Source organism: Lissotriton helveticus, chromosome 5_1, assembly GCF_964261635.1.
Source record: "Lissotriton helveticus chromosome 5_1, aLisHel1.1, whole genome shotgun sequence".
Lineage (NCBI taxonomy): Eukaryota > Metazoa > Chordata > Amphibia > Caudata > Salamandridae > Lissotriton > Lissotriton helveticus.
In genome coordinates, this window is record NC_136065.1 from 87338726 (window position 1) to 87357286 (window position 18561).

An 18561-nucleotide genomic window follows, 5' to 3' on the forward strand; every position below is an offset into this window, starting at 1 on the left:
CCTTTCTGGGTTTCCCTCACTGGTAAGTAAGCCGGCAATCAGGGATCCTGGCTCTGGAACTGATATATTTATCTCCATCAGTGCTTTAAGGGTCTTGACACAGGTCAATGAAAATCCTGGCACAGAGACCTGGGTTTCTCACAAGTATTTGTTCTAGGTTTTTAGATGCAGATGAAAATTTGAGAGCTCCTTCTCTGGAGCTGGTTTCAGGCAGTTCTAACATTTGATTTATTAGCACAGACTGGTCAGGTTAAAGTCTTTGTCACTGAATCTTGGCAGGAAGAGAGAGTAGAGCTGTGTGTGCCGTGACAGAGGAATCTGAGACGAAGGCTCCGAAGAGAGGCCTTCCCACTCAACTGCTGCCCAGAACTGTATTAATTCTTCTGGGGATGAAGGATGCAGTAAGTGGGATGTGAATGTCCTTCAGAGCATCACTTGTCTCCATCATTCCTTTCCTTTCACAGATGTCTGGTCCGCTTCAAAGACCTCAGGAAGGTTTCCACAATCCACCTCCCTATCTGGCAGGATCCCTCCATCCTCCCATCATATGTACCATTCACACACCGGATCCAAAATGGAGTCCTGTCCCCATACATAAAATCACAAAAGACACACACTCCATGCTCACCTTAACCCCCACATGTAGCATGTAGGCAACATGCACTCTCTCTGCAGGTGTCCAGGCGCTATAGATTATAGCTAGTAGCTCAATTATAACAGAGATTATAGTGGATGAGACTCCATTAGGAAGGCTCAGATCACTGCAGAGGTCCAAATACCTGTATTCAAAGCGTGACATACAGAGGGTTCATGGGTAGAAACCAGTGTCCATTTGTCACTCCAGCTGTGCTCTCAGTGTGTGCAATATCACATGTAGGTCTTGTAAAATGTCTCCTCTACGGGTGGAAATCATTCATGAATTTAATATTATGTGAAGTTCGCCAAGTGCTTTGTCATGTGACACAGATTAGAATATAACAGACAATGCGGTGTCATGTGACCCCATTCAGAATATCACAGACTGTCATGTGGCCTCATTCAGAAAATTGTAGACTTCACTGGTTCATGTGATCACATTCAGAATATCACAGATTGTGCCATGTGAACTCATTCATATGACCCACTGCTGTGTCATGTCACCAAGGACATTGATTCACCAAAATGCCAGCGATAGTGGAAGTGACATCACACACTCGCAGACCAATGGCCATTTTAGAAACCATCTATATTATGGTGATCTTTGAAAGTGGTGGGATGTAATACTTACCCTGAACCAGATTTCTTCTCATATGCTTGAGGGGAGAAGGAGGGACTGGGGAGCGCTCTCCCTCCGACAAATGTTTTTTTTTATTTAAATGCAACTAATAGTGTACTATAAAGCACAATTTTCACAGATATTTGTTAAAAAAACAGCAGTTCTGAAAGAGCACTCATTTATATTCAAGATGTGTCAAGCCAATGCAACATGACCCTCTTAAGGAGTTCACCCATTGTTTACAGAATGTGCTGTGGATGCCCCTTAGGTCAAAAGACACCTCCATTGTGCCAGGGCCAGCGTTTTATCAGGGGTGCCCCTTAAATGCAATACATGCCCCTTTATGCCACAAATTACCGACAATATCCCAGTATCAGAATTTTGCAATTAATGCCATCACATACCTTAGGTTACCCTTAGGTCAAATTACATCTAGTACATCAGGACTAGAATGTTTTAATGGTTGCACCCCCCCCCATATGCCCTGGTTTTCCTCCCTTATGGCAAGAAGCATCTCCAATGATGAGCTAGTGCCAGCATTTTGTCATGGGTGCCCCCATGCCAACAATTGCCGCCAGTGTGCCAGTATTTTTCAATGGGTTCCTATCATGCCAAGATTTACCTCCAGCATGCCAGTACCAATATCTTTCACAGGTGAATGTCATTTTAACAATTGTCACCCAAATGCCAGCGATAGAATTGTTCCATGGTTCCCTCTATAAGCCACAAATTACCCTCAGTGTGTAAGGGCCAATGGCAGACTAGCAAGCATAACATCAAATTTTCACACATTTACGTATATTAACTCAACCACACTCAATCATTCATTCTCACAAGCCCTCATTTATTCTCACTCAGTCTAAGTCACTCTCACTCATTCTTACTGACACCAACATTCTCACTCATACTTGCACTAACTCTGTCATTCTCTCACACTTTCACTTACTCATTCCCTCTCATTAATTCACACTCACTCACATTCTAGCTCTTACACACTCATACTTTCTCACTTGTGGGTTACGTTTTATTGTCACTCGTTCTGGCTCACTCACACTCATTGACACTCAATCTCACTTATTTTCACCCACTACCTTCTAGTTGCTCTCACTCAGTACCTGTCACTGACTCTCATTCACTTTTACTCTCACACACTCATACTCACAAATACATACACACTCTCACTCACAAGCATGCACACTACATACATTGAAAAACATGTTTAACTTAAGACATCTGCCACTGAAGTTCACATTCTAGGTCCTAGTGCAGAATTTTGTTATTACACTTATAGTGAATAATAAACTTGTTATTCACTATTAGTGTTATAAAAAATTGACAGAAAATGTAGGTGGTGCATGACTCCCTTAAGGAGAAGCTGTCTCGATCTTCCTAGCACTGATTTTGCCATCTCTGAAGCCAGGGGTCACACAAGCAGTGGCAGGGCTTACACAAGCAGTGCCAGGGGTCTGAAGGGGCAATCCAGGAGTCGCAGCCGAGACCCCTGGGAATCCCTAAAGTTCGAGGCATGTGGGCTGCTAAATTCATATCTATTGCATAGATCGCCGCCTAGTGTTGGGTCCGGATGATTGCACATTGTTGTCCTGGAAGAGTCTTCGAAGTATCACGAGATAGGTGGCTCCTCCCCTGGACTACAGTGCGCATGGGCATCGGCTCCATCCCCAGATTGTTTTTTTCCGCCATTGGGTTCGGATGTGATTTCGACGTCTTTGTCGGAATCGAAAAACGTACTTCCTTAAGGCCAAAAGGCCTTCTCTATTGGCGTCGGTATTGTATGCGATCGGTCCCGAGCACCGTCCGACTCTTCGTGTCGGAATTCTGCGGAGTACTTTACTCTTCGGACATCGAGGCCCTGTACTCGCAGCAAGACCCCGACGACCTGATCATGAAACGGACTCCGTTCAAGTGCTGCCCCGTCTGTGGATCCAAATATCCACACATCGACGTGCACCCAGTCTGTAATAAATGCCTCTCGCCGGACCACGATGAGGACAACTGCATGGCCTGCTCAAAATTCAGGTCCAAGAAAACACTCAAGCATCAGCACGGCGCGCCTCGAGGCCCGGCGAGCGGCTCCGGCACCCGATGACATCTTCTACGACCCCGCAGAGGAAGGCAGAAGCCATCATCTTGAAATTTCACCGCCGTCGACGGAGGTCGAGCCCGATCCAGACGAATACATCGAAGAACAGGGCCAAGACCTTGAATACGTCGAGGAGGTAGGGGACGACGAAGAAGTCTATGGGGCCGCGGAAGATAGCTCAGAGGAAGAGCTATGCCCCGAACATTACATGCCTCAGGCTCAGGTCACAGGATCGCCACTCGGCCTTACCCACGACCCTGCACCGCTATCCCCAGCCCCGCCTTCTGGCCCGGCCACGGATACACCGGTGGAGCCGCCATTGCGCGTATCAAAAACGAAACCGCAACCGTTGCAGGCGACATCGTCAAAGATGGCCGACGTCCCACCGAAAACGAAACCGAAACCATCGGTCTCGGCAACACCTAAAATGGCCGACGTCCCGGCAAAAACGAAACCGAAACCTACGGCTTCAACTACATCTAAAATGGCCGATGTCCCAGCCAAATTAACAAAGCCTGCTCCATCTTCGACTCCGTCGCCCTCAGGCCCTCCGAAGTCGAAGAAGGCTGTCGAGTCACCAGCGCCACAAACGGTGGCCAAGGACACGTCCTCCAAGAAGGTAGTCCATCACGTCTCGACGGCTGCAGCGTCGACCACCAAACGCACGGTCGAAGCAAAGTCCACTAAGGCCCACGACCCAAAGGCCGGAGTCACTGCGCATCGGCACAAAGATGCCGGATCTGCATCAACGGCGTCGGCGCCTCAGTCTACCACAGGGCCGCGAACCGTAGGAGTCGAGGATTCATCGGTGGCCCCTTCAGCCGCGCCGAAGTCCTCCGAAGCGGACGAGCATGAAGCATCGGCTCGACAACAATGGGAGAGATAGGGAAAAAAGAAGACACTCTCTCAGTCCCCAGTTAAATGCAAATAAACAAGAAAAGAGAGGTCAGATCAATCTCTGAAAAATCTCTGAAAACCACAAGTGATGGAGTCAAAACAAGGTTCACACACCCACTTTGGGTGGTAAAGAAAGCCCTCACACACCGACCTAGTCAGTGTCATGCTTCATCATCGGGCCCCACCAAAGAGGCCGAGTGCCTCTTCGGTGTGCTGCGACGCCAGAAAGACTGCGGAGCTGGTTGTGTGGGGAGGGCGTGCTATAAAATACAGTGGAGGTTAATAGTGCCTTACAAGGGTATCAAAAAATAAATTTTAATAAGTGATCCCTAAGGCACAGAACAAGGAGTATTATGTGTCTGAATTTAGCTGCCAAGGTATTAGGGTTGGTTAAATTCAGAAAATACTCATATTAATCTTAGTCAACATGTTTCTGCCATATGGGTGGTTTTATTTACCAAGGCATTCGTCAGGACTAAACCCCGGCGGTATGGGCTCTCTAATCACCCACCCTAACCTGGGGACGTGAAAGTGAAAATTAAAAAGGTGAAAAAGTGCTTAAAAAAGGGAAGAGCAAGATGCTCATTCCAAAAATACTCCGAAATTTTTGGAGTGTTACAGCACCTGTAACGTGAAAGACATAGACAAACAGAAGACAAACATACATATTGTTAATATGAGCCTTATTGTATAATCATAGTGCTCCATAATACGTGGCATATATTGTGTTCCCAAAGTAAACACTGATTTTAAACACCATCCAAATAGCCCCTAGAGGATGATAGCGGGTAACTCTGGGAAGTGACGTGCTAAAGGTGTCTATTTACAAGAAACATTCTAAAAGGGGGTTAAAAACACAATGTGTGTACTCCTTATGAAGGGATCAATGGACCTAAAAGGTCAGTGCCCCTCAAGATGGTATTTCAAGGTTGATCTCTCACTTTAAAATAGGGCGCTACTAGCACCATGGGTCTCGGGAGGGGGGTTGGAGCGAACCTGGCACATCCTAAAAGGAAAAGAGGTACAGTTGAAAACAACGAGTGCACGAGTGAACACTTAGCTTAATTTGCAGGAATTTCGGCGATCTCGACGGCAGTGTCTACTCACGCCCTCAGCGCTCACAACCCGCCGTCAACCTAGCTGTGGCCTCAATACCGGACCCCGAGGATGAAAAACGGGGCCGGTAGCATTGTTTTTAAAGGATTCAATTGCCGTGTGTGCCGCTCTTCCGGGTGGGCGTGTCCCGCCAAGTCGAGGCTTGGGACACGCCAGCCCTCCCCGGGAGGCGTGGTCAAAATTCAAATGGAGGCTTGGATGCCGTCTCCTGTCGAGTCCCCGTGTAAGCAAATGGTGCGATAGTGATCACTATGTTGGGCATTAATACAATGGATGCGCATCTTGGAAATTGTATGCAGCGAGGGTGCCTAGATCCATTTAATGTATTAAGTGCACAAATTTTGTGAATGTCAGATTTTATTAGGGGAAAAAAAAAACTGTATGAATTAGACTACATGGCTGATTCAAAATAATTACGAAAGATACTGCAATTATAGAGAACTTTGTAGTAAAAAAGTGAACAGGTCAAAACAGAGTACGAAGAGAGCACTATTTCTGTTCAGTTAGCCACTATGTGGAAAAAACAGAGTCATAGGTTAATGGGCAAATCACGGGGTAAATGCCAATCACTGCATTAGGGAGTTTCTCAGACGTTGTGATATCCGTATGAAAAGCAAGAGATTGATCTCAAGATAGTACTGTGTTCCATGGGATGTCATCATTCAGCCCATTTATATTGGTGCCCAAACGATACACCCAGCGTTGCTCCTTTTCAAACAGTCTGCTGGTTATGTTGGTTGTGCCACTCACCACTTCAATTACCGTCCACCTCATGTCATTTGGAGTGTGGTTACTGTCCAAAAAGTGACGGCTCAGTTTGGTAGTCACTTTTTTACATCTGACATTGCTCCGATGTTCGCAAATGCGTTGTTTTATCTTGCGCGTGGTCATGCCAACATAGCGTTGCTGGCAGGGACATGTGATCAAGTAAACAACGTTCATAGTGTTGCAATTTGTATGTTCTCTTTGTGTCCATACTTTTCCTCCTTCAAGCGACAGAGTTTTGGTAGCTTCAGTCAGGTGGCAGACACTACAGTCAGAGCAAGGGTAATGACCTATAACTCTGGGCATACCCCAAGCAACGGTAACTGTGGGTGTGGAATGGGGTGGCTTTTCCCTGGGACGAGTGTGCACCAAGGCATCCCTAAGGCTCCGTCCTTTTTTGAAAGAAAAGAGGGGTTTCTCCCAATTTTCTTTGTAGGAAGTCAATATGTTCCAATGCTTGTTGATGGATTTCTTCATCAAATTAGAGAGACTACTGTATGTGGTAACACACGTGAGTGGTATTGACTCAGAGTTAGTGATCTTTTCTTCTAAAAGAGCCTCTCTAGGTTGGTTCCTTGCTCTTTTGAAACCCTTGGTTAGGATAGGTGCTGGATAGCCTCTGTCTTTCAGTTTTTCGGTGAGACTTGAGGACTGTTCTTTGAAATCCGAAAGTGAGCTGTAGTTTCGCCTCAGTCTGAGGTATTGCCCATAGGGAAGGTTCTCCTTCAGTGGGCGAGGATGGAAACTACTAAACTCCAGAAGGTTGTTTTTCGCAGTGGGCTTATGGTGGGTCTTAGTTGTAAGGCCAGCTCCATTCACAGAGATTACAACGTCAAGGAAGACTATCTCCGATCTGCTTTTGGTATTTGTAAACCGCAAATTGTGGTCTAGAGTATTGATCCATAGTAGGAAGGATTCCAGGTCGGTGTCACTCCCTGTCCATAGTAGTAGAATGTCATCTATGTAGCGCTTCCACAGGAGCATAGATGACGAAAAAGCTAGGGTAGATGGTAGGATGTATTTTGCCTCAAAATCAGCTACATACAACCCAGCCACGCTGGGAGCAAAAATACTGCCCATGGATGTCCCCGAGCACTGAAGAAAAAGCCTGTCTTTAAAAGAAAAAAAGTTTTCTTTTAGGGCTATGGTGGCACACTCAATGATGAAGGCTTTGGGTGTCTGATAATCCCATTCGATCGAGTCTAAGGATTCTGTCAGGACCCTAATCGTGTCGTCCTGTGGGATACTTGTGTACAGGCTTTCAACGTTCAGAGTCACTAGGGTGACTGAGTTTTCAGGGTCACATCCGATAGTAGTCGTAAGAGGCTTTTTGTGTCTTTGAGGTAGGTAGGAGTGGATTGTACCAAAGGTTTGAGGAAATAGTCACAAAATTGAAGCATCGGCTGCCAAACCCTCGGCTTCATTCACAAAACAGGTCACCGACTCCCTCCAACGTATTCGGGAGAAATCTCTGCCGTCGGCGTCTACCGCGCCATCGGATCCGAGACCAATGGACACACCTGCAAAGACGTCCTCCAAGCTACTCTACACTCTACCACCGAAGGTGGCGCCGAAGGCGTTTGCACCCAGACTGGTGCCGAAAAACACAGAAATGTCGGAATATTCGGCGCCCAGTGGGCATTTGGCTCGACAACCAGCGTCAGAGGACCAATCAGAGCATTACATCGATGCCCACACAGGGAAATTGACACTTTACAAAAGAAAGATCACTTCCCAGCCATTGGAGTCATATGTTATTCCACTAAAGAAGAAAAAGGCACCACAGGACATACCTGCCTCTGTTGTACCTCTTCAGCCACCTCCGAGGAGGAGTCCATCACCTTCCCCCAACCAATCAGGGGGTGACGATGATGACCAAGATGACCAATACAACTTCCCTGCTGGCAATGACCCTGATGTACAACAGGACCCATATGACGACGCTGGGGACCAGGGAAGTCATCAAGTGATACAGGACCCACAGGGTTTTGGGACACGTACATCACCTACTGAGGATTTGGCAGCATTCAATGCTTTGATAGAGCGAGCAGCTGCAAATCATAATGTAGACATGCATGCTGACCCGGTGGAGGAAGATTTCCTGTTTGACACTTTCTCTATCTCCGAAAGAACAGTCAAAACACTTCCTATGTTAAAAGGGGTCCTTAAACATGCACCAGAGATCTTTAAAGAACCTACAAGGGCAAGAGTGGTGAACCCACGTATTGAAAAAGAAATACAGGCCAGCACCTGGGGACCCTGCCTATATTCGGGGACAGTTGCCTCTAGACTCCTTGGTGGTCGCAAATGCCTGCAAGAGGGCCAACTCCCAAACGACGGGTGAAGCTCCTCCCCCCGACAAGGAGTCCAAAGTGCTTGAGGCATCCGGCAAGAGGGTGGCTGCGCAGGCTGCCAATGTCTGGCGTATAGCAAACACACAGGCACTATTGGCACGTTACGATAGGGCGCATTACGACACCCTAGAACAGCTCCTTCAACACCTACCTGATCAGTTTAAGGAAGGGGCCGAGATGCTCATACAAGAGGGAAAACTCATCTCAAACGCTGCAATAAAGTGTGCGCTTGATGTAGCTGATACAGCGGCTAGGGGTATTAACACCAGTGTCATGCTGAGAAGACAGGCTTGGCTTCGCATATCTGGATTTAAGCCCGATATTCAGACAACAATACTCAATCAGCCTGTCAATCCTGACAGACTGTTTGGGCCAGATGTTGACACCACCCTAGAAAAAATTAAAAAGGACAATGAGACTGCTAAATCGATGGGGGCACTTCAGTCTCAACAATTCAGGGGAAACACTTTTCGTCGCTCAGGAGCGCGTGGTGTTACCAGAGGACAATTGGGTCAACAAACACAATTCACAAAAGGTGGTGCACAATCCTCGTACCCCAAGCAAGGTAGAGGGGGTTACCGAGGTAACAGTGCCAAAGGCAGGGGCAGAGGGAACAACAACTCCCGTTCCTCTGCCGCAAACAAACAGTGACTCCCTGTCACTGCCCCCGACCATCCAACACCTGTCGGGGGGAGACTCCAGCAGTTCCTGCCGGTCTGGACGTCCATCACCACAGACAGGTGGGTGAGAAAACTAATACAGTACGGTTATTGTTTGGAGTTAACATCCACTCCTCCCAACATTCCCCCAAGACAACGTCCTATGTCGGCAGAGCACTTGCACTTATTGCAGCAGGAAGTGCTAGTAATGCTGCAAAAAGGAGCAATCGAACTCGTGCCAGTGGAGGAGGAAGGAACAGGGGTCTATTCTCTGTACTTCCTCATCCCAAAGAAGGACGGATCCCTCAGACCCATTCTGGATCTACGCCCTCTCAACATGTATATACTGTCAGAACACTTTCACATGCTGACACTGCAACAGATCCTTCCCCTTCTAAACCAAGGGGACTTCCTGGCAACATTAGACCTCAAGGATGCTTACTTCCACATCCCACTCCACCCGTCCCACAGAAAATACCTCAGGTTCACCATTCTCAACAAGCACTATCAGTTCAAAGTCCTACCCTTCGGGGTGACTACTGCCCCCAGAGTGTTTACAAAGTGTCTGGCGACAGTGGCGGCGCACCTCAGGAGACAAAACATACATGTCTACCCGTACCTCGACGACTGGCTCGTTCAAGCAAAGTCGGAAAGAAAGTGCGCCTCACACATGTCCCACACTATTCAACTCCTTCACAGCCTGGGGTTCTCCCTAAACTACCCAAAGTCGCACCTTCAACCAGCCCATGTGCGGCAGTATCTGGGCGCGACAATAAACACCCTGACTGCTATGGCTCAGCCAAACACAGTCAGAATCAACAGCATTCAGTCGCTGATCCAAAGGTTCAGACCGCAACACTCCCTGCCAGCGAGAGTGTTCATGCAGTTGATAGGCATGATGGCCTCCTGCATCTTCATAGTCCCGCACGCAAGGTTGCACAGCGTCCCCTCCAAGAATGCTTGGCAAATCAATGGACACAGGCTCAGGGACAACTGACAGACCTAGTGTTGGTGACCGGTCGGGCATACAACTCTCTGTATTGGTGGAATCCACACAACCTTTGCAAGGGACGACCGTTCCAAGAGCCTGTGCCACAGATTGTCCTAACAACGGACGCATCTCTCCAAGGGTGGGGAGCGCATGTGCTCCACTACACGGTGCAGGGACTGTGGTCAACCCAGCAACAACGATTGCACATCAACTACCTGGAATTGATGGCAATCTTCATGGCGCTCAAGTCCTTCAAAGTACATCTGTGCAACAAGGTCGTGTTGATCCGGACGGACAACATGACAGCCATGTACTACATCCAAAAGCAGGGCGGTACTCACCACAGCTGTCTCATCTGGCTCAGAGCATGTGGAAGTGGGCCATTCAGAGGAACATCTTCCTCATGGCAGAACACCTCCCGGGCAAGGACAATCAGATGGCGGATCTGCTCAGCAGATACAGCCATCAAATGCACGAGTGGGAGATACATCCATCAGTACTCCACCCGTACTTCCAGCAGTGGGGTCATCCAGAGATAGACCTGTTTGCCACAAGGGAAAACGCAAAATGCCAAAGCTTTGCCGCCAGGTTCCCTCACCCGGAATCGCAAGGGAATGCGATATGGATGAACTGGTCAGGCAAATTTGCGTACGCTTTTCCCCCAGCGCCTCTCATTCCGCTGGTGGCAAGAAAGCTAAAGCAACACTCGATGACTCTCATCCTGGTTGCTCCAACATGGGCACGCCAACCATGGTACACCACGTTTCTAGAACTTTCCGTGGTACCGCATCAAAGGCTGCATCTCACATCCAGGCTCTTGACGCAGAACCATGGCGACAATCAGCATCCAGATCCGCAACAGCTCAATCTGGCGATCTGGCTCCTGAGGTCTTAGAATTTGGCTACCTCAACCTGCCTCCAGAATGCATGGACATCATCCGAGAGGCAAGAAAGCCCACGACCAGAGCTTGCTATGCGGCGAAATGGAAGCGGTTTGTCATTTACTGTACTGACAACAATATCAACCCGCTAGATGCATCCATTCCTAACATCATCTGCTATTTGTTACATCTTTACAAATGCAATCTAGCGTACGCTTCCATTCGGATACATTTATCCGCCATAGCGGCTTATCTCCAGAATAGGCAGCACCTCTCTGTTTTCAGGGTGCCTGCCATTAAAGCCTTCCTGGAGGGACTGAAGCGAGTCATTCCTCCAAGAACACCACCAGCTCCAGTGTGGAACCTCAATGTAGTCCTCACTAGGCTGATGGGCCCACCTTTCGAGCCACTGCACTCCTGCGAAATTCAATTTCTGACGTGGAAAGTGGCTTTTCTCATTGCTATCACATCGCTCAGACGTGTTAGCGAGCTGCAAGCGCTCACAATCCAAGAGCCATTCATCCAAATTCATTCTAACAGGGTAGTGCTCCGCACTAACCCCAAATTCCTTCCAAAAGTGGTGTCACAGTTTCATATCAACCAAACTATTGACCTGCCTGCATTCTTCCAAAACCCACAAACAGTAGCAGAAAGAATGCTTCATACATTAGACGTTAGGAGGGCGCTAATGTACTACATTGACAGAACTCAACACTTTAGAAAGACACAACAACTTTTTGTTGCCTTCTCACCACAGCACAAAGGCAACCCCATTTCCAAAGCAGGAATAGCCAGATGGATCGTTAAGTGCATTCAAATCTGTTATCAAAAAGCTAAACGCACTTTAACAATACCCCCAAGGGCGCACTCCACACGCAAATTGGGGGCCTCCATGGCTTTCCTGGGGAACATTCCCTTGGAAGACATTTGTAGAGCAGCCACTTGGGCTACACCACACACGTTTACCAAACATTACTGTGTAGATGTGCATTCCAAACAGCAAGCAGCTGTAGGACAGGCTGTTCTCAAAACACTTTTTCAAGCTTCTGCAGCTGGCACGGGCAACCGCTCATAATGGAGGGACTGCTGTGTATTCTATGCAATAGATATGAATTTAGCAGCCCACATGCCTCGAACTGAATATGCTACTTACCAGTATGCATCTGTTCTTGGCGTGTAGGGCTGCTAACATTCATATCGCCCGCCCTCCTCCCCGGTGCCCGTAGCGGCTGCAGACACTCTCTTGCATTCATCATTAGCATGGACATCATTTACACTATTTCACTCCATCTCTGCCACAATGGCTAAAAACAATCTGGGGATGGAGCCGATGCCCTGCGCACTGTAGTCCAGGGGAGGAGCCACCTATCTCGTGATACTTCGAAGACTTTTCCAGGACAACAATGTGCAATCATCCGGACCCAACACTAGGCGGCGATCTATGCAATAGATATGAATGTTAGCAGCCCTACATGCCAAGAACAGATGCATACTGGTAAGTAGCATATTCATTATATCCATGCATGTGACCCTGTAGAGAACATCATACAACCTCTCGAGTGACTCCATTCAGAATATCAGAATGTGCTGTGTTTTTGTGACTCCATTCAGAATGACACCGTGCTATGTCATTACCATTCAGAATATCAGTTTCTGCTATGTCATGTGACCTCATTCAGAATATCACATTCTGTGCTTAGTCATGCGAAACCACAAAATGGGCTGCGTCATGTAAATCCCTGTCACTGTTTTCTAACCATAGGTAGTTAAGTGTTTCACTACTAAAAATACTGCCATAAATGTAACATCTCCTGTGGAAACTGATTTTACACTGTTTGTTTCTCTGTTTTGCAGGATGCCAGAAGCACCCTAAGCAGGTAAGGCTGGTTTATTATCATCCTGTCATTGTGTAAGGAGCAGGTCTCACTGCTGTTGTGTGTAAATGCCACTACTGAGCTCACACAAAGTGCTACAAAACTTACAGATTCTCATAAAATCACTTTGCATCCTCCAAAAATAACCTTAAGTCCTCAGAAAATTCCTTTCATACCCCTGAAAGTGTAAGTCCACGGAAAACCCCCTGTGTCATCAGGAAACTCTCTTACATTTTCATAAATCCCTTCAAGTCGTCGGAAAACTCCTTTGAGTCCTGAAATAATTGCTACAGAAATGAGATGCTGTCCTCACAAACATATTTATATCTTTAAAACTTGACTGAAGTATTCTGAAGGGTGCCCTGAACACACACAAAACTCAAGCACATTCTGGAAACTTACGGTCAGATTTTCCTCAATTAGGAATTGTGCAAAAACTCATTCAAGATTCCCTAACTAGGATGCCAGTCTTCAAAACATCCCTTCAGTGACTCCAGACATCATTGAAATGTCATTAAAGCAATATTCAGCCCTCATTCATTAGTAAATTCCCTCCAATGAGAAGAGGTCTCGTCCAGTTCTCATAAACCTCATTGTAATCCTCAAATCTTCTCCTGGTCCTAATAAATCTCTTTCCGGTCTGCAGTGACCTCCCTCCAGTCCGTAGCATCCTCTTGAGTCTTCAGAAGCCTCATTTCAATCCTCAAACCTCACTGACCACTCATTCCAGGCAGCAAATCCTTCTTCAAGTCCTCAGAGACTTCCTTGTGTGTCTTCCGAAGCCTCATTTCAATCAATTTTTTCAAAGACTATATTTATCATTTTTTGGTAACAATACAGATTCAAACAATAAACATCAATGGATCATCGTCATCAGTCACATGTTGTGAACAATGCTTCTCTTGACAACGCATGCCTGAACCACGCAGGTTAAACCACAAACTCGTCTTTACCATGCACGCCTCTGCAACGAATGGGTTTAACACACAATTTTGTGGCAAAGACATGGTTGGTAAAGGGACATCTGTGGTAAAGAACACACCCCTGCCTAAACCCCTAAAATGTATCTCTCCTGCAGTGTATTCTACCCGCCTCAGCCCTGTAAACTACCCCGACCGCCAATCCTGAGCCTTGAAACCTGTACCCTTGCCCCAAAAAACTACTGCGACCCCAGCATCCCCACCCGAGCCCTAAACCCAGCCCCCACCACCTAATACCTACCCGCACCACTCCCAGCCCAACTACCCCCTAGGCCTGTAAACTGCCCCTTTCCTGCCCCCTCCTCTGAGCCCTAAAACTCAGCCCCCTAAAAACGACTCCAACCCCAGTCCCCTGTGATGGGGAAGGGGCCGCGTGCGCACGTGTAATTAGCGCCGCAGCCGCAGTAATGACATGAGGCAGCTTATTTACTTGACCGCGTTGTCCTGACTGCCAGAGCCGGACCACACCCCTTTATGTATACCCTAGCGTGAAGCCTCAGACGCAGGTAGACTGCACCGCTATCCCGCGTTGCAGGACACTACATTCCTTCCAACCTTTAGTAAACAACAAGCGAAACATTGAATATGTAGACCTGTTACCAGTCACTAGAATTCCGGTCTTTGGTTCGTCACACCATGAAGTCTGCCAGCCGGGAGGCTGGAGCGGGATTGCTTCTCAGGCCATATCTCCCCGTGAGGATGGCAATGACCGGGTCATTTCCTGCGAGACTTCACCCTCCGGGGATCTCGCTGGGGAATTTGGCAGTACTCCGGCTGGCGTTCCAAACAGTGAAGGGGTGCCATGGTCGGATCGGTCCACATCTTCAGTGGGGGTCGTTCCTTGGTCACCATCTGTTCCTTTATCCCCTGGCTGTTGACGTGGTCTGACTTCCAGGTTGTCCGATAGCTGCTGGTCTGGAGTTCCGGCGTGTACCTTTTTGAAGAAAGCGATGTTGCGTGTGATTTCCTCGGTTCCACTTCTGGCTGTAATCATAGTGCCGGTTCGGAGGATAACTGTCCATGGATGATGTTCGAACGGAAGCCAGAACTTGCTCCCAGGGTACCTGTCCTTGACATAGACTCTCTCTCTTACTTGAATGACCGACATCCGGGGTTGTCAGTCGGCGCTGGCTTGGTCATTGGAGATGGTCCTGTTGCCTAGGACCTTTTCAGCTTCAATCTGAGACCGGACCAGCTTGGGTGATGCGGGATGGTGTTTCGCACTACTCGGCCCATGCCTGCCGGTCCCGGAGCTGCCTGGTCGTGAGATGGGGCGTCAAACGGTATTCTCTCAGGAAACTGTATGTGGCCCTCTCGAGTGGTGATCCATCCGCATGCGCATTACTTTGTTGCTTGGGGCTTGGGGCCAGCGCGGGGTTACTTTCCGGTGCTGAATTCCCCAGGCTTTGAGATAGTCTGCAAGTTCTTGTCCATGGAAGGGTGGGCCTTTGTCTGTCTTCACCACTTCGAATATTCTGTGGGTAGCAATGGTTTTCTCGAGTTTTGTAATCACTTCCGTGGCTGTCTGACTTCCTACAATCTTGACTTCGGGGTACTTCGTGTAGTCATCGATGATCACCAGGGCATAGCGTCCACTCACTCGCATGGCCGTTGGGGGTTTTCTTCAGTGATGACGGGGGGAGGGCCATCCGGTTGGCTTGATGCCTGGCACTATGAGCATGTTCTGACTGTTTGTTCAACCAGTGGGTCCATCCCCGGGAACCACACCTTGGCCCTCAGCCGACTCTTTGTTTTTACCATGCCTTGATGTCCCCTGTGTGCGAGGTCCACGGCTTGTTGAGCCAGGCTTGATGGGATCACCAGTCGCGGGCCTCGGATCTGACAACCGCTGCTGTCAACCAAAAGTTCATCCTTGACCCGCACAATTGACTCCAGGACGGTCTTCGTTTCTGCTCCTTGTCGCCAGTGTGATGGGGGAGGGGCCGTGTGCGCGCGTGTTATTAGCACCGCGGCCGCAGTAATGACATGAGGCAGCTTATTTACTTAACCGCGTGGTCCTGACTGCCTGAGCCAGGCCAAACCTCTTTATTTATAGCTGGCGCGTGACGACACGCGCTAGCGCTAGCGTGAAGCCTCCGACGCGGGTAGACTGTACCGCTACCCCGCGTCGGAGGACACTACATCCCCCTCCCTGATTTGTAAAACCAGCCCCCACCCCTAAAACCTACCCCACCTCCCCAAGCCCAACTTACCAAGCCACGTTCTGGACCATCCTTCCTGCTGCATGCCTTCCGTTTCCTCTCCCATCCGCTCACACAGCTGCCACGCCGACCGCTTTAGCTTGCGGTGAAACCGCATGCATGATTAAGGCCAAGTTGTTAAGGCTGTTTCGCATACATCATTGAAAACATAGGGTATGGTTCAGGGGCATCAGTTTATTGTAATCTTTCAATTCTAAAATAAGATAGAGACATTTCTATACAACTATTGCATCGTGGTCAAACCGTTGGCCAGGATGTCTGTCTCCACACATCTCCGTTCCTATGGGGGGAGGGGCTGACTCCAGCCCACTCAGCCACCTTCCCTCACCTGCAGAGACTGCCCCCTACATCTTTATTTCCTGTGGAGTGTCCATTTCCGAGGGATCCTTCCAAGGGCCTCATGTCAATCCTTGAACCTGTAAATAATTTTCCAAACCTTCATCATGAGGTAACACACAAGCATGTGCTGCTTGTTCACAGGCTGGACTTGCAAACTCATTGTTAACAGAGCTTAATGAGAGATCATACTTCTCAATGATGTATTCTGTTGTGTAGCTAACAATGCAATCTCCACAAAGCCTTAACAGATACACGCCTTCTGGATCCTTTAATGAAATAATCCATGATGGCGGTGGACAACACAAAATAATTGCACATGGTTTCAACACTGATCCAAGAAGTGATGTTCCAGTCAGTTTCACAAGGAGTGTGCGCCTGGCTGTTTGGCTGTTGTGGCCCAGAAAGGTTCAAGGTATGAACAAGATTTAAAATATATAACGCGTTTGTCTTCTTGAGATTTTAGTAGTGAAGTGAGAGTCCAAGTCTTGCTGCTCTGATGCAGTTTTATTCCCCTATGAGAACCTTGCGTCCAGCAGACTGGGCGGAGGTTCTTTCCATGTCTTTGCCCCAACCCTAGGGAACTCTTTGCTATCTTCGCTAAGAACGACTCAAAGCCACTTAAGTTTTCAGAAGCAACTCAAGACCTGTATGTTCTCCTCCTTATCCAAGCCTGCCTTCCTCTTCTTCTGTCGTCTTACCTGTGACCATCTTTGGAAATCGTTTTAACATGACACAACATTTAAAGAGGCACTTTATGTAATGCAGCCAGGTGCAGTCTACTTATTCCTGACTCCAACTTCTATTAAGCATTATTATCATAATCAAATAATCATTTTCCACAATAAGGCACTTTGCCAAAATGGCTTACCCTTTCACTCATCTTTGATTGCCACTTATATACTTTTGGGCCTTTAATATATCCTTTGCATGGCAGACATCAGTGAGTGTGTGTGGTCCAACCCTGTCCATATATGCACAACTAGTGTCTCAAATTTATTAGTGAAAAACATCAACAAACATAAGTTCTTCATGGCTTGTGTTGTTATCTGTTTGGGCAGAATGTGTCAAATAAGATGGGGTTAGATTCTAGAAAAGTGCAGAATTTCTATGCCTCATAGGACTCACTAATATTGGCAGCTGCCAGTAAATGAGACACAAAAAGTATTAAGAAGAATTAGCCGAAGTTTTTACAAAAAGAGAGGGAGGCCGGTTTCTATTTTGGTTATTCCAGCTTTGCTTTAAACTCACAGTTGCACTTCCATAAGCACTGCAGACTCTGCTGCTCGCTTATGATTGTTTGACTCGTCAGTGAATGAAAGAGAGGGGGGGATTGAACTAGGGAGAGGGTACAGATTTGGAGCTTGGTTATTTATTAGAAACAGGGATTCATCAATTGAGAAATGATGTGATCTGAGAGTAGTAGGACATAGAACGTGTCTCCGGATCATTGAAAGAGAGTTGGGGGTAAGGGCCAGTCCAGAGAAGAACTGAGCCTTCTGGGGAGAGGATGTAACCTTACGGCTAGAGCGGTCGCCCTCGAACCTGAGGAACCGGGTTCGAGTCTCAGCAACGACGCTCAACATCCTGTGATTCTGATTCTGGGAAAATCATTTAATCTTCCTGTGCCTAACAAAAATGTATGTGTCCTTCTGTAACGAAACTGGTGCTCATGCAAAGCGCTCGGAAACCCGATTTCTCGGATCTAGTTTGCGCTATATAAAACTCCTAAAATAAAAAAGTACAGATTCCTGTAAAATCTGCTTGATGTTTGTAGACATCCTGTGATCTCATGAGTCCTGCCTCTGTTGTTACCCCTCTTGTAGTCTCATTCCCTTGTCTCTGTTGTACCCTCCTCCAGCCTTGAGGCCTAGGTATGCTCTCCCCTCCTGTGGTGTTGTAAGGCCTGGCTGAGGTCTCGCTCCATCATATTCCTCCTGTTTTTGAGACCTGTCTCAGCTGTCCTTTCCTGTGATCTCAAGTCCTGTCTTGGTTATACTCCCCTGTAGTCTGACCAGGCTTGTCTCCGGTGCACCCTTCTCTGTTCTTACAAGGTATTTCCCTGTCTAACGAGGTCTTGCTCTGTTGTTCCTTCCTATTGTCTCTTTTTTTTTTTAAACATAGTTTTTA

The 18561-nt window shown here is 47.7% G+C and overlaps 1 protein-coding gene across 1 annotated transcript in view; it reads left to right on the forward strand.

The window, feature by feature from the left end:
• The window catches only part of LOC144752979 (E3 ubiquitin-protein ligase TRIM39-like), a 186195-nt gene that overhangs the window by 86772 nt on the left and 80862 nt on the right, over window positions 1-18561 (forward strand). The window contains exon 4 of the mRNA XM_078640787.1: window positions 12874-12896. Within this exon, the coding sequence (XP_078496913.1) occupies window positions 12874-12896 (23 nt within the window). The remainder of the gene's footprint in view (window positions 1-12873; window positions 12897-18561) is intronic.